The sequence below is a fragment of the Malurus melanocephalus genome, unplaced genomic scaffold, assembly GCF_030028575.1.
Source record: "Malurus melanocephalus ecotype Western Australia unplaced genomic scaffold, MMel_1.1 scaffold_923, whole genome shotgun sequence".
Lineage (NCBI taxonomy): Eukaryota > Metazoa > Chordata > Aves > Passeriformes > Maluridae > Malurus > Malurus melanocephalus.
The window spans coordinates 80,319-97,436 of record NW_026624155.1 but is presented as its reverse complement, the minus strand read 5'-3'; the positions used below and the strand labels follow the sequence as shown (position 1 = coordinate 97,436).

Sequence of the window (17,118 nt, the reverse complement as noted above, 5' to 3'; positions counted from 1 at the left end):
TGGACCGGGCGGCGGCGGGGCCGGAGGCGGCGGGCGGCTGCTGCTCGCCGCTTGCATGAGGCGGCCGGGCGGCGGCGGGGAGTGAGGCCGGGCCGGGGCCGGGCTCGGCGGCTCCGGGCTCCGGCTGCTCCCGCACCCACCTCCCCGCCCCGGCCATGGCGGCGGCTGCTCGGCGGAGCCGCGGCGGGGCGGCGGTGCTGGGCCCGCTGCTGCTGCTGGGGCTRTGCGCCGGGCGGGCGGCGGGCGGGCCGCTCCGCTACTCGGTACGGGAGGAGCTGCCGCACGGCGCCTTCGTGGGCAGCGTGGCGAGCGACCTGGGCGTGGATCCGCGGCGGCTGGCGGCGAGGGGAGCGCGGATCACCTCGGGCAGCGGCCGGCAGTACCTGGAGTTGGAGCTGGGCCGCGGGGCGCTGCTGGTGCGGCAGCGCATGGACCGCGAGGCGCTCTGCGAGCTGAGCCCGTCCTGCTTCCTCAGCCTGGAGTTGGTCATCGAGCAGCCCATTGAGGTGCACAACGTGGAGGTGGAGGTGCTGGACATCAATGACAACGCGCCGCGGTTCCCCCGCCAGGATTACCGGCTGGAGATCAGTGAGTCTGCCGTGCCCGGGGCCCGTTTCCACATTGAGAGTGCCCAGGACCCTGATGTGGGCACCAACTCCGTTCAGAACTATCTGCTCAGCCCCAATCGTCACTTTGCCCTGGACCTTAAAGGCTTCCAGAGTGGCAGCAAACTCCTGGAGCTGGTGCTGCAGCAGCCCCTGGACCGGGAGCAGAGTGCCCTGCAGCAGCTGGTGCTCACTGCTGTGGATGGTGGGGACCCCCCCAAGTCTGGCACAGCCCAGATCTCTGTGCGAGTTGTGGATACCAATGACAACCCACCTGCCTTTGACCGCTCCACCTACACCGTGAGCCTTCTGGAGAACTCCCTGCCTGGCACACTAGTGGTCAAACTCAATGCCTCAGACCCTGATGAGGGCTCTAATGGGGACGTGATCTATTCCTTTGGCAGCTACACACCACTGAAGGTGAGACAGCTCTTTAGTGTGGATCCACATTCAGGGGAGGTGAGGGTTAATGGCACTTTGGACTATGAGGAGGCATCCTTCTATGAGATCTATGTACAAGCCACTGATCAGGGCCCTGTCTCTTTGGCTGGGCACTGCAAAGTGCTGGTCAACATTGTGGATGCCAATGATAATGTTCCTGAAGTGCAGCTGACCTCCCTGTACAGCCCAGTGCCAGAGGATGCAAGGTCAGGAACTGTGGTGGCCCTGATGAGTGTCACTGATCAGGACTCAGGGCTGAACAAGCAGGTGAGCCTGCGCATTCCCCCCGGCCTCCCCTTCGCTCTCAATTCCTTCAAGAACTCCTACACCTTGGTCACCCAGGGCAAACTGGACCATGAGAAAGCAGCAGCCTACAACATCACAGTTACTGCTACTGATTCTGGGAGTCCCCCTCTGTCCTCCCAGAAGGTGATCCATGTGGAGATCTCCGACATCAATGACAATCCTCCACGCTTTGAGGAACCTGTGTACTCAGTTTACATCCCTGAGAACAACCCCCTTGGAGCTTTCCTGTGCACTATTAAAGCCACCGACCCAGATGTCGCCAAAAATGCCTATGTGTCCTATTCTCTACTAGATGGAGAGATTGAAGGGCTACCAGTTGCTTCCTATGTCTCCATTAAACCTGATAGTGGTAACATGTATGCTGTCAGGTCCTTTGACTATGAGACMCTAAGGGAGTTCCAGGTAATTGTCCAGGCTCAGGATGCTGGGATCCCACCACTGAGCAGCACTGTCACTGTCTACATCTACGTGGTGGATGAGAATGACCATGCCCCACAGATTCTGTATCCTACCTCAACCAACACTTCAGCAGCCCTGGAGATGATCCCACGCTCGGCATATGCTGGATATTTGGTAACCAAAATTATAGCCATTGATGGGGACTCAGGACAAAATGCCTGGTTGTTCTTCTACCTGGTGCAAACCTCAGATCCAGGTTTGTTCAGGATAGAGCTCCATACCGGGGAGATTAGGACTACTCGCAAACTGGGGGAGGACAGCACACCTACTTTCAACCTGACGGTGGAGGTGAGAGACAATGGAGAGCCATCGATGTCCTCATCAGTATCCATCACTATTGCCGTGGTGGACAGAGTTTCCAAAATCATCCCCGATAGAAGAAGACACTTTAAAAGTCCAAGCAATTACTCAGAGGTCACACTTTATCTCATTATCGCTTTGAGCGCCATCTCCTTCGTTTTCCTTTTCACAATCATTGGGCTTACTATTATCAAGTGCTACAGATACAGTCTGTATGGGTGCTCCTGCTGTGCAGGGTGCTGTACAGTCAGAGAACGGAGTGCTGCTGATCAGTACAAGCAGGCCAACAACAACATTGATGCTAGATTGCCCCAAGGTTTAAAAGTACAGCCCCATTTCATTGAAGTGAGGGGCAATGGGTCTCTCACTAAGACCTACTGCTATAAGACATGCCTGACTGCAGGCTCAGGAAGTGACACTTTCATGTTTTACAATACCTGTGGCCCAACAGGAACTACTGGTCCCTCTGCAGTGGTGACTGAGAGGCATCTGACAGGACARAGTGGGCAGAGTGCACAAAACCTGATCATACTTAGAAATGACTCCATTACTCCTAATGAGGTGAGGCTGCATTGGTAAATGGTCTGCACAGTGCTCTGAGCAAATCTGTACTCAAGCAGAGGTTCAATTGGAAAACTCAGATGGAGCATATTCCCTTTGGGGCTTGCTGACACTCAGCTATGAAACTTGGTTAAAATAAATCTAATCTGTGCCRTGCATTTTATTTCTAGGTAAATACTGAGACTTTCAGGGTCCAGTTGGTAAGTTCAGTAAATAYATTGTTCAAGATTCATTTTTGCAGCATATGTTGTACTGAATATTGCGTCCTTTCCTTTTCTCTTGCAGGTCTGAAATTGCCTGCTGCTACAGGGTGCTAGGGAATGACCCATCTAGTCTTACAGTTTTGATGGTAAAACTCATTTTGCAGGAGAAAAAATAATCAGTGATTAGCCTTGAAATCAAAAGGTTACATTATGGCAGTTATGGATGTTTGYTGCTTTGGTGTCTTCATACCTAAGTTAATCTGTTGAATTTAGCAAATCATATTATTGCAATGATCTTACTGATGTGAGAATGTTTTAGTTTTCTGAAAACTGCAATTCCCTGCTTTGATAATGTTTCTTGTACACAGTGCTGTAATTTATGCTTTCTGGCCGGTGACAACCCAGTTACMTTTTACAGAGAAATACAGCAAGTTACCATCATTAACTTACAGAGTGACAACTTCAAACCTGCTGGGTTGCTGCTGAAAATTGTTTAATCCCTATGGTTTGAYCAGCTGTGTATTAACCTTTGCAATATTATCCCACAGTGAAGAATTAATGGTTGCTTTATGCTGGTGTGCAGGAAGCCTGCAGTTGGTGTGGGGTTTGCATGATCTGTGCAGTTTGCTTTTTACACATGTTGGGACTGAACTCAGAGGCACTCACAGGAGAGACTTATTCTGGTGCACAACAGGAAAATACTGCAATTACTGTGTGTTGTTTGTATCCCATAATTGTAGCAGGTCTGAGATCAGTTTGTGCATTAATGTTTGCTATGCCCCAGAGAGGGGAAAGTTGGGGCAATAACTGATGGGATAGAAAGGAGCCTGATTTGTGTATTCTAGCCACAGAAATAGAACTCATTTCTTTCTTTATACTTTTTCACATAGGAATACTTTAGCATCCTTTACAACTGTTTTTTAGTCAAGCTAAGATGCCCATGTCTTAAGGGCCAGCAGTCCTCCATAAAAATGCTTTTAGAGAWTAATGATCACCCATTCAACAATAATCCATTTAAAATGAATGCATTGTTTTTCTGTAAATCACAGTGGCAGGGTATGGGGAAGTACTTTTCCTCTTTCTATGCCATTTTTGTACCTTAAAATTTTTCTGACTGTATTACAGTGCTTGGAATGTGTTTGGTGTAGGAGGGAATATGAGACATCCTCTATAAGCATGTATGCTGATGAATCAAAGAGTGAATTACACACTCAGATACAGAGTTTTGATGTGGGGAGGTGTGCAAGAAAAAAGCAATAACTGAAAATGGCTTCACTTGAGATGCAAGACCAGTAGGAAATCAGTTTAACAAACAGATTCCTATCACGTTTTGAGACCCACTCCATTGAATGCAATGAATTAGCAAGTTTTGATTACYTGTGCAAATCAGGCAGTGGCAGCAAAACCAGCCCAAACCTGGAGTATRAAAGCAGAGATTTGTAGAACAAGCTAATGAATGCTGCCTGTGTGGAGTTAGGATTCAAAAGGGGAATCAATTATTCAACCAGTGCTGTATGATTTAAAGGGAGGTGAAGTTCTGACAAGTTCTATTCATCATAAGTTTTTTTCTTAGGCTTCTTAACCTGCTTCTTAACCTGTCCTGTGGTATGGCATTTTATAGAGATGTAGCAAGGCCATGTGCACATGAGGAAATGGGTGAATGTAATGGCATTCACTAATTACTAGTTCCTAGCTAATTACATACTAAAAATCATGTCTTTCTCCTATTTCAAGCTCAGTGTTTGCATTGAAGATGCCATCAATTGCTTAGCAACACTGAATTCTACATTTTAAGGGTAATGATCTTTGTATTATTAGATTTTCAGAGAACTGTGTTTCTCATTTTAGTTAAAATGAACTTTGAATCAGCCTTTAAAAGCCTGTGCCTTCACTTMTGAGGCATAGCAACAGGCAGTATTGTCCTTGCACCAATTTACAAAGTCAGTCTGTGATCTGTGTGGGTTTTGGATAATGTGAACAGGTCCTTTCTTTTTTTTCTTCCCCAGTTTTTGGAAGTGAATCTTCTACCGGTTGTTCAGTGATGAGGATGGGGCCAGGTGAATGGGTTTTCTCTGAGTACAATCATACTCAGAGTTTCTCAGTGGCTAGTATTTTGAAAATGTTGTTTATACAGTGAGACAAAAACATTTCAAAGTGATTAATCTCTAACATTTGGGGCAATAAGGTCTTGCTTTTTCATGTTTACTGGTAAGGTCAAAGATGCTAATAATTACACTAAGTGGTGACAGACTTCATTGGGTCATTAGAATGATACAGTAGAAGTGAAAACAAGTGCAGTGAGGTTAGGTAGGAAATTTTTTGTACCTGTGAAGCTCTGGCTCCTGTGTGACTATTCCTTTTTTACTGTCAGCGTTGTGGTGGTGGAATGGAAGCTTGTTTCTGCAAGATAGCCTCTGCTTCTGTGCTCACCCTGCTTACGTGCACAGTCTTTTATRGGTTTATAAGCATGACTCAGAGCAAGGGTGTTTTGTAAAAGAAGAAATGTACTAATGCAGCTGCACAGAAAATCTTAGAAATGGTTATTGCTGTCAGGAGACCGGTGATAAGGGCAGCAATGCGGGGTTAATGGATATTGCTCTCTCATCAGATAACTACTGCAGGGGGACCAGGCAGGCAGTGTAGGCAAAATACAGGGATTTAAAAAGTACTGTGGCTTCAATTCTGTCACTGTGTGAGGCTATGGGCAGCCTGGATTCCTGTCTTTCGAAAGAGGGGTGCACACACTGTGAAGAGGTTGTGTGTGGGGATGTGATTGGRTTGCTGGGCACTGCTGCAGCAATGATCTGTCACTGCCAGGAAGGGTTTCAGTGCTTTAGTCTGGAGTCTGTTTCCTCACAGAAAACAGACCTTCTTCCTTCCTGTGAAGATGCTGAATGATGTCTGGGYAGTGTCTGGTCCTTGGTTTGTCTTTTCATCTTTCCTGTCTTGTTCTTGCATCCTGTGCAGTTAAGCTCATTTCTTATGTCTTGCATCTCATGACAGCCTTTTCCCTTCAACTCAGGAAATAACAATCAAACCAACRTGTTTTAACAGGAGTTTTCTGTCCCAGAAGGCAGCCTGGCACATTCCTAATGAGGAGWGGGCAGCCTGGATACTTGATAGAACTAGATATAAACTCTTTATATTATACATTTCCTTGYACCCTTTTTTGTATTGTATAGTGACACACGTGGCTGACAAAATATGATGTTTCCTGTGATGTTCAGATATAGAACGTGTTGCTTCATGGACACTTTTTAAGAAAGTGAAAAAACCTGCACATTGATGGTGGTAAGAGCCAGGGGCTTCACTGGAGTTTTTACAGCTGTTTGCGCCKCTTCTGTTTCTTTCTCTGTATTTTCCACTTCAAAACCAGCTTGCTGAACACATGGAAAAAAGAAAAAAACTACTTGAATTGAACACATTTTGATAMTGCTTTACATGCAAGCGCATTTTGAAGTGTCTAAACCTGGTAAACCCACAGCATTGTTGGTAACAGTCTGTCCAAGAGATTTCTCTCAGAGGATTTAAAGGTATTAATGGTGGAATATCTTACAATCTCAGTTCAAGAACTTAATCCTTTGAGAAATTCTCCAGCCCTACTGACATTGAAAAGGTTAACTATAAATGTTTGTTCTTTTGTTTAATGGCAATGTCTGAACCTGCTCGACTAAGCAGGGACAGTGCTCTGTGCTTCAGGGCAGTCAGGAGCTTGGTTTGAGGCTTCTGCTGTGCCAGCAGAAATTTGCATCCAAGATTAAGCAGAGGTGTTTTCCTTCTCTTGGAACTCATTAAATGTACTTTACAGATGCATTTGTCTGCTCCCTTCACCTCATTGAAGGAATGCAGAGTTAGGAATGCAAATGAACATTCCCAGACTCTGGGCTTTTGCATTACACCCTTTTCCAGTTTCCTTTTTGATTTCTTGAATGATAAACATGTATTTAAATAGTTTGTTCTCCACATCAAGATAATTCTAAACATTTACAGAAGGAAACCAGGAATAGAAGCCTGTTTCCTCACACCTGTCAGCATTGTTAGAAAATARGCAGAGCCTTATGAGGTCAGAGGTTCTAAAAGGCTTTTATTATGGCTTCAAAGGAGATACATTTGATAAATATACYTCATGTCATTCCATTGTGCATTTGTGTGGAAATCAGAATGAAGTGGGATGTTTTTAGGAGTCTCAGCATCTGGTAACTGCTTGTAAATATTTGATTCACACTTCTCTACCTCAAGCAGATTTCTAGCAAGCACTGAAGTGAAATGTAGTGTTTGCATTGGTCCATTAAATATGGGATCATTACAATATTAAAAAAAAAACCCTAAAATTCCTTCTATCCTAGATATAAATTCTTACTGCATTGCAGTATTAACTAAAAAAGAGAACTGAAGAAAACATATGTAACAATRTATTTCCAACTGCATTTATTCTTCACAAACTAATGAAATGATTCTTCAATTACCCATTTGAAAACAGCTGTGTGACATTTTACACGAGCTTTCTTGGTCCTCAGGTGGTTCTGGTTTATTTTATACATTCACTTTGCTTATCAGACCTTCCCCACAGAGTTGGTTGTTTATGATTAGTTACGTTAATGCTTGTGGTTGTGTGGTTGGCAGAATGTAATTGTGGTGCCTGGAAAAACCAGCGGGACCAAACTGGTGGCATGAGGTGTTTCCACCTGGKGCAGTGACAACCAATTCTGTAGGCACCTGGGTAGATTTTGACTCATCTCACACTATGATGGTGTGTGCTGTAACTGAATCAGGAAAAGCAGCTGATGGGAGAAACAGGGAATGGTTAATTACTTTTGTGCTGGATCATGGGATTTATTTCACCTCCTGTCAGGACATGCTGGACTTGCTACATGACCTCCAAAAATCTCTGAGGGAAGTGGCAAGCTAAAGTTACATTAAACTTAGTARAATGTGCTGGATTGTGATAAACAGGGTCATGTCATGAGGTGGGAGTGGGGAGGGAAAAGGAACAGTGTTKTCTTCATGAGCATTGTGGGACAGTGTGGGGATACACAACTGAGAAGCATCTGGACCACTTCAGAGCCAGTATTCCTCTTTGTGCTTCCTCTCTGSACTCACACTTCCTGGGCATCTGTCYCTTGTYCTGRTGGTRTTGGTTTGTGACCCWGCTGCTCATCTCACAGCCAAGTCWGTGCTGGGGCTTTGCAGAGCCACTGAGAGCTGCTGTGCAGMTCCCTGTCCCCCAGGACTGCCCAAGGACTCAGCTCTCCTTTGAGATGGGTCACATCATGTCATGGCACAGTGACTGCATGCCATGGGACAGCACTTGGCCACCTGGCAGGGTTCAGGGAGGGGTCTGGTAAAGGTGGTCTGTTCATAGCCAGAGATATAAACCAACCAAAGTGTGTAGGCTGTGAAATCCTTGAGAATTTCTAAGACTGCTGCATCTGAGCTGGAGAAAAATATTACAGAACAGGTTTGCCTTTTCTACTCTGCAGAACTTCTAGTACTGGTCATGCCTTTTGCTTTTATAGTTCAGTCTCATTTAGARATGTATTGAAACAACTTTTCTCTTATGGCCAGAGAAACTGAAGGGATTACTGTCTGTAGCAGAACAAAAGGAGAAGCYAGTTACGCTGACAAAACAGAAATTTCACTGATTTTGTCAGCTGCAGGACATTGCCCTGTGGTAACACAAGTGTGGGACAAATGTGCCTCTTGTTGAGCTCTGAAACTACCCAGTCAAGCAGCAAGCACATGGTAAAAGTGACTGAGAATAGGTCTGCACAAAAGCAGACTGCTGCCAAACTGCCTCATGCTTTTGTTCTTCTTGTAATAACTTCAAAAGGAAGTTATTTGGCTTCTCGATTTGAAAATATATTGACTTTTTTTCACAGTTAAAAAAAACCCCAGCCCTTGACAGTCAACTGTGGCAATAGATCTTTCCACCTCCAGAGTRCATTTTTCTCATCCTGTCCCCTCCTTCCTTCTTCTGCTCCTTTGGAARCAGCACTACACCCCTACCTAAAGGGTTATAGCTGTTTGGAAGTAGCCACAAGATGCCACAGTTTCTGGGTAGTAACTCTTGAAAAGAACAATTTCTTAATTGTTATTTTTCTTATATTGACATGAGAAGTCTTGGTCCATGTATATGAAATGAATAAATGATGAATTTCCAACTGATGAGTTCCTCCTGCCATCATCAYCCATTTAAGATCTGATGTCCCATTGCAAACACAGATTTTTGTCTTCTAGCCAAGAATTGAAAAGGTCCCCTCTGAAAACCAAAAATCTATATACTGTGAGTGAGTGGTCGTTTTCCCACCCAACTTGTGTCAGACTTTTTCAGTGCTTTGATGTAATCCCTCTTTTTCTGTGTGTTGCCTGGGACTGTGGTAAGATTTCTTCTCCTCACATTGCCTACAAGCCTTTCCAAGTTCATAACCTGCACCTCTCAAATCGCAAAACAGAACAAAGGGGCTTTCCTCCAGTCCAGAAGTTCCCCTGCAATAAAAAAAAAAAATCCCCAGCAGAAGTCAAGACTTTTGGTGTCAGCACTCTTCATACTCAAGAAAGGCAAGTTCAGGAGAGGATCTGATCAGTGTGTGTTGTCCTCTATCCTCCTTCATTGATGGTTACTATGTGGTTGACTTTAGAGTTGCTTTGACATCCCTGGGACTGGGGCCAAAATGGAATTAATCAGAAAAGACTAGAACCATGCATAATGGCCCTCTTGTCAAACCACCCACTTTCTGCTAAACTCAGCAGAACCTGAGCATGACAGAGAACAGGGGGCTAAATGGGAAGGAAATTGCTAGCACAGATGTTTAATGTGTGGTTGCAAATAACAGCCKCCTCCCTTTTGTGTAACTCAGACCATAAAGAATGCTTGTATGTGCATCATCCAAGAGCATCTCAGACTTGAGTGATGCTGGACCTGGGAGGWATGGTGATAGAGCAATACTGTAAGTTGTAATTGCTCCATTTTTGTTTGAATAAAACCTATTGATCCAGGGGAAAGCATACCCCAAACCTCAAGAGGAAAGACAGAGTTGGCTTTTAATAATTCAGAACATTCAACACTTTCTTTTTCTCTTTCAAGTAATGGGGTCAAATTCATTTCTGATCTGCCTCCAATAATTTGAAGAGAATTAAACCATTACTGTCATATATTATTTGTGTGTTTGGCACTGTGCAAGACACATCAGGAATGAATGTAGTCCATTACGTTTTTGGACAAAAGTTCTGTCTTTGAATTCCAGTGCCTGAACTTAAGCACTCACTACACTGTCACATAGAGAATAATGTTTCTGGTATCTTGAGAAATAACCTTGGTAAGTCCTTAGGGCTCAATTTTAAGGGACCTGAGCTTGCATTCACTGGCTGTAGTTGAAAATTACAGTGGCAGTCTCCTGACAATGTGAAAATTATTTTCTGGAGCAATTTTTGATCAACAGAGTATTTTTTAATTATCTCCTTATTTAGCAAGTCATGCTGCAGCACATCAGCATATGCTGAGGTTTATCRGTCAAAAGGTATTGCTGGCTATTTTCCCCTTCTACCTCTTTTGCCCTCTCATGAATATGGAGGATTGAATAGGTTTTGGTATTATGGACATGKCTGTCCTTAATAAAAGACTTGCTGCAGTCTGCAAATCTGATACCATCCATTGCAGTCCTCTGCAGTACGCTGAATTCCAGCAGAAACCTCACTGCCCCACACATCCCCCTCTCAGGGAGCTACATTTCTACACCCTCAGGCAGATACTATTCAGAGCAGGAGTTCGAGTTTCCCCACCTTATCAGGTAAAAAAACAACATATTTTCTRGATTTATAATGTTGAGTTTTTATCCCAAAAGGTATGAATGTATGGAACAGCTTTCCACCAGTTTGCAGCATTAAATGTTGTTCCACAGAGATTGTCTCTAGCCAAAGGCCTTGGCATGCAGACAAATTTATCACAGAGACACTCCCTGTGTGCCCATTTGAAAGTTGTTTTAGATTTGTAGAAAGATTTGGCAATTCACAAAAATTGAGTAGATCCATATAGGATTTTCTGACAAAATTAGCCAGATGCAAATGATTTTTATCACATTTTACTGACACTAACAGCACTGTCCTGGGCTTTTGTTTCCACAGCCAAAACATCCCAATCCGGACTGGCGCTACTCTGCATCCCTGAGGGCAGGAATGCAAAGGTATGTGTGGTGTTTCTTCAGTGAAGGGGAATTCTGTCTTTTTCCTCTGAAAAGGACGAAATTGGTTCCTCTGATGCTCTAGACTGATGATATCTGTGCTGAGATGGAAAGCTCCTGAGTTCTGCTGCTGTCACTTCCAATCTCCGAGTGCTRCAGATTCASTCTGACTTGAATCTTATGCTGTTCTTGCACTGCTGTAGAGCAGTGCTGTTTTCTTATTTTACATTCTGCTTTTGTATCCATTGACTGTCAAGATGTAATTGTTCCAATTATTGAATCATTTAATTGTCATTATGTATTTTTGTTTATTTTAAAGCTCACTGTAATCACCGGTGCTGATGTTTCAATAGGCAGTCTGCATTTCCATCTTCTTTTTCTCATTACCATAAAAGTAGCTGTTCCTGCAGCAGGTTTATTAACCACATGGTGCAATCAAGAAGATTAATGCTGTTGAAAGGGCTTTTTGAAGATGTGAGATGGATTTTCAAAGAAGGAAAAGTGAGGCTTTTGTCCAAATCTCTTTAGACATCTCTGAAAATCCACTGCCTAATATCTCAAGCAGTCTCTGTTATAATTTTCTACTCAGTACACTTGGAAATCAAGAGAATTATACCAAAATGGTTTCTGTAGAGCCTAAATCAAACAGTGCTTTTGCTCTCCTGAGCAGATTAGAGAACTGATTCTATATTCAGGTGTAATCTGATGTGATTAATAAGATTCCCATGCAGGTTTAGATGCAGTTACAAGGCTGCAGTTCATTCCTAGTGGCATCACAAAGTGCAGGATGGCATGAATTTCTCAAAATTGTTGGTTCAGTGGTATTGCAGACATCACKTTTATCCATTGTCCAAAGGGCTGAAAAGTCTTCATAAGGTTGAAATCCTAAATTCAGAGTCACACTGTGCTTTGTGTGGATGAAGACACAGTGACTCCTGACTGACTTTGAGATGCTGTGTAAAAAGGAATCTAAACCTCAAGGACCAAAAGCAAAGGAAGACAGAGCAAGCTTGACTTTGTGGCCTACTGGGCAAGCTGTTTTCTTTCTTTTATATTCCTGCTGTGACTTTCAATTCTTTTTGTAATCCATAACTGCAAAATCAATGAACAGTCTGGGGAGCAGGATCCTGAAGAAGGAATTCTGCCTACCTGAGCACCTGATCTGCTGGTCCTGAGTCAGGCATGCTCTTGTGGATCCACATTSCTTTCTATACAAAATTCAAGATCTTGTCTGAAGCTACTTGAACCATTAATGAAAAGTAAGAACTTATTTAAAACAATTCATCCCACAAGGAGGGAAGCTAATGGAGCCTTTCTGGGAAATTGTACCTGTTCTGCTCTCTCACACCTGAAATCTCAGTTCTGAGCCTGTGTGCCCTGCCCAGCAGATGATTTTCATAAAATGCTGATTTTTCATAAAACTTGTAGAAATTTGGTACCCTTGATGTCTGCCACATTTGGTTGAAACTGCCCCTTAAGTTSAGCTGAAAAAGTGAAAGGAAGTGTGGAGCCAAAGAGAAGAGACAGGGACMCAGTCACGGAATCCTGTTTCTCTTAAGGAGCTGCATTTAAATAACATGCTTCATTTTGTATTAAAAATAACAGATTTTTTCTTTTCCTTCCATGAAAGGTGCAAATTGGTGCTTTCAATTCCCAGTGCTCATGATGTGACACTGTGAAATTTGYTGTATTAGCTTTTGCATTTGAGAAAATGTGTTTCTCTTCCTGAATTGCTCATGAGAAGAGTGCAGTAACCCAKGAAGGCGAGATCCATTAAAATAGCATAATGGCAGAAGCTCAGAACTAACTCCACCAACTTTTTAATAATTTCCTTAATATTGCTACRTCTTAATAGCAAAGATGTGTAACTTCCTTATTAGGGATTCCCAGTCAATGAGAGCAAAGTGTCCTKCAGGTGTGTTTGTTTTATAGGTTATGCCACAACTGGGTTTTAGTAAATAATCAAAGGTATTTTTGCAAGTCAAAACAGTTGCTTGTCATGCTGTTAACATCATGCAATACTGTAGGAGTAGCTGTGCAGTCATAAATAGTTATGAACTTTGAAGAGAGGCAGGAAAGGGAAATGTTGTGAAGTCCAGGGCAGAAAGGAACTGTATAATCSAACTGTGATATTTGCTTATCCAGTGCTGTGCATATGGAGGAGGCAGGAGTCCTGCGTGGAGGACCAGCAGGGCCTGATCAGCAGTGGCCAACGGTCTCCAGTGCTACAGCAGGTAAGGATGTGAAAATCCAGAATATTTGTGAACAGCTAATGTTAGCTGCAGTCGACCTCCTAATGCTTCTGTTTAGTTTTTCCTCTATTTTTTATCTGAGTGAAGACCCTCAGATGAGCTCAGCTGGTCAGAGCATGGTGTTAATAACCCCAGTGCTGAGGGTTCAATCCCTGTAYAAAATATGAGCCATTCACTTAAGAGTTGGWYTTGATGATCTTTGTGGCTCCCTTCCAACTCAGAATATTCTGTGATCTGCATATTAAGTTCTTGTAAATTAATCCATGGAATCTAAATAGAGTGGAACAATGAAGCATAAAATGCATCTTTTTCTTTAGTCAGCCTCAGATGAGCACTGCAGATAAGAGTCCTTGATCCCAGCTTTCACCCTACTTTTGGAGGTTACTGGTTTGTGTAGTGGAATAATGGAATAATGGAATAATGGAATAATGGAATAATGGAATAACGGTTCAGTTCTGATGTGTGTATTCTAGAACTGATTTGCCCTCCATTTCAAAAGAACAGTAAAACTGGGGTAGGAGCTTATCAGTTTTCCTTTTGTTATTTTTACAAAGCCAGTAAGTTTCTTTGAATATCTCTTCTCATTTTCATTTTCTGTGGTGAAATCAGACCTAATTTTTGCTAGCTCTTTTCATTCACTAATACATGRTGATGGAAACTAAAATGTTATTTATTTGTCAAAGTAAATGACAGAAAGCATGGTTTAGAATGTAGCTTCATTTACTCTGTCACTGACTGATGGCTTCACAGCAGTCAATAAGAATTGACAGAAGGTTTTCATGGAGTTTAGAAAAAAAATTGCTTGTATGTTTTGCAGTGCAGACAAAAACATATTCTCACTTTTGATTTTGGAGCAGGAATAATATAGAGACACAGTAGAGCAGTCAGTCACTGTTTTCAGTCATGTCCAAACTAAACTGTAAACTCAGGGATGTCCTGTGTAGGGTGTTGAGCCATGTATGACAGCTCTGTGAGCAGTGTCAGTCAGAAATTCAAACAGGGGGTGATGCTCATATCACACAGGCAGCTCAAATGCTGGGAAGTGAGGTGTCCAGTAGAAAAGATGATAGTTGCTTTGTTTAATCTTTTTTGGTGCAAACCTACCTTTTTACTTAAATGGGAATYTCACCTGGATGAAGGGCTGAGGAAAATTTGGGAATTTGTGATCACAGTTACAACATCCACAAATTAATGGTGCCCAGCAAAACCTGCACTTGTGTTGGAGAAGGGCTGTTTGCAGAAACAGATTTGAAAATTAATTTAATATATAATGGGGCCCTAGGCTATGATCACCTGGGGTTTGTGTGCCCTTCCTGCTGTTTCAGGCCTTGCAGGAAGACACAGCCTTTGCASAGTATGAAGGGTGTGTGACTGTTGAGCTTGCATTTGAAAATGTCACCACAAGTACACTCTAACCTTTGCAAGGGGCTCCCTCAGGCTTTTGGCTGCACTAATCATCCTTGACTGAGCACTGTGTATTGCCTTGTACCAAGTTCAATATGGGTACAAACATTCTCCAGATGTTTGCTTGCTGGTGCTGCCAATTTCCAAGCACCTCAATGTAAGTGCAAAGGTAGGATGGTTCTGCTATCTGAGGAGCTCCATTGACATTTGGGTCCCAGAGCCCTGTTCCATTATCTGGARTCCTGCTTGCTATTCCTTTTTGGATCTTATAATTTTAAACTTACTTTGGGAACTTGAACATGTTTTTGTTTGAGCAGCAGTAACCCCTGGCTCTTATTGCTGCTTCTCTGCTCGACTGTGCACCGAGGCACTTGTGCAATGAATACATCCCTGCACAAAGAAGATGATTTTGTTTTGTCTTTGTCCATTCCCAAGATATTAGTAACCCTGATATTACATTAATTAGTCTTTTTTTTTTTGTAGTGTGTTTCAGATAATATTCTTCCCCTCCCTTTGTAACCAAAAGCTATAGATAACCCTGATGCTTAACAGCAGACAAGTGTTTCATGGAGAAATCTCAGGATTAATGGTTGTGGTTTTGCTAGTTTTTGTAGCCTCACTACATCGTATATTCATTTACTACCACTGGTTTAGAATCCTGCCTGTAGTTTCCCAGAGATATCTCTCTCAGTGCTTCTTTCTTCTTTTTTTTTTTTTTTTTTTTTTTTTTNTTCAAGACCTGTAATAGCAAGTCAAATGTTTAATCAGTAAATCCTTAATTCCTAATATACAGCTGAACTTGAACATCATCACATGTTTTGCAGAAAATACGTGTTGCCCAAGCAAAACCTGGTCCTTATTTGACTGACAGCATTCCTTTGACTTTATTGTGTATTCCATCCATGCAAGGAACAGTGAATATAGATGTGGCATTTTAAATTGTGTTAGCATTTTCTGATGCTCCAGTCCAACAGATTGTASGTTTGCAGTCAGGAAACTTCCAGGTGAGGTGGGACAAGAAGGTTCAAACTCCCTCTGGCATTGAGTTTACTATATAGTGAGTTCAGGGAATGAAGACAGGTTGCTGGTTTCTGCTCCATRTCCTTTGACAATTTTGGCAATTCCATCAGACTTTAGGTGACCACTAATCTGAGTGAACTTTGGTTTTTTGATCACTAATGCAGAGTAAATGGAGCTTGATTGGCAAAAATGGTGGGAGCTCATAACAGAAACTAAGATGAACAGAAATTTTGCTCTAGACATAAAACACTGAAGACTTCTGAATAAATCAGGCCTATGAATAATTCAGAGCTTAGAGTTAGCAGGCATCAGACAAATCTCTGTGCTGCTGSTTCCCATCTACAAAACAGAACTGGTGTAATGCAAATGCTTCACWAAAACAGGTACTTTCATAGTACATGTGAGACTCAGGAGAACAATAAGGATTTGTGATGAAAAACAGTCATGAGAAATTTCAAATCCTCTGTTCAATGTAGACTTTATATGTGTGCAGTAAATAAGGGCACTGGGCCACACAGCATATGTAGAGAGGGGAAAATAAAATAGTTCCATTCAGACAGCTCTGTAAAAGATGAAAGGATCYCATGATAAAATCTGCATCTGAAATTTGTAAGTGTGTAGGTGAAGCCGTGGGTGAAATACTGGCATCTCTGAAGTCCATKTCAAATAGCCCACGGTCTTTCAGGAAATTAGGATTTCAGTGTCTATCCTTACAATTATGCACAAGGGACTGAATTAAGATTGCCTAGGCAAATGCCATCCTAAAATACACTAATTTTATACTTCTGATTTTGTAATGGTAACAGTCTTCTAAATATATCTATAGCTATTTCTTTTCCTTTTCTCAGGGAATTAGCTGGGAAGGAGAGGTGGTAGCCCTGTTTTTTAAAGCTCCAGCAGGTCAATGTCCTTCCTGTGCTGGGGCCCCAGAGTTGGATGCAGTGCAATTATTCTAACAGAGCCTGCTTGGGCTGTCTCAAGGATGGGAGGACAGCAGAGACCATCATGGACTGGTGGGAGCATTGCAGGAAGACATTTTTTTTCCTGTGAGGGTGGTGAGACCCTGTCACAGGGTGCCCAGAGAAGCTGTGGCTGCCACATCCCTGGAAATGTTCAAGGCCAGGTTGGGCAGGGCTTGGAGCAACCTGGGATAGTGGAAGGTGTCCCATGGCAGGGGGGTGGAAACAACATGATATTCAAGGTCCCTTTATACAAAGATATACAAAGCTCCTTGCATCCCATCAGCCCAGTCTGACTCTTTCAACATGTGTCCTCTGAAGTTTGTGTATCTCACAGCTTTCCTGGTTTTATTCATTTTTTCCTGTTGTTCACTCCTTCTTGCCTATGTGTGGCCTTCTCAATGTGCTGTGCTAGCTGGGGTTATTCTTTG

At 42.9% G+C, this 17,118-nt stretch overlaps 1 protein-coding gene across 1 annotated transcript in view; it reads left to right on the top strand.

Moving 5' to 3' along the window:
* Positions 1 to 155: 155 nt before the first annotated feature.
* Positions 156 to 17,118, top strand: part of PCDHAC2 (protocadherin alpha subfamily C, 2) — a 47,020-nt gene continuing 30,057 nt past the window's right edge. The window contains exons 1-3 of the mRNA XM_057386160.1: positions 156 to 2,672; positions 10,997 to 11,055; positions 13,198 to 13,286. Coding sequence (XP_057242143.1) covers positions 156 to 2,672; positions 10,997 to 11,055; positions 13,198 to 13,286 — 2,665 coding nt within the window. The remainder of the gene's footprint in view (positions 2,673 to 10,996; positions 11,056 to 13,197; positions 13,287 to 17,118) is intronic.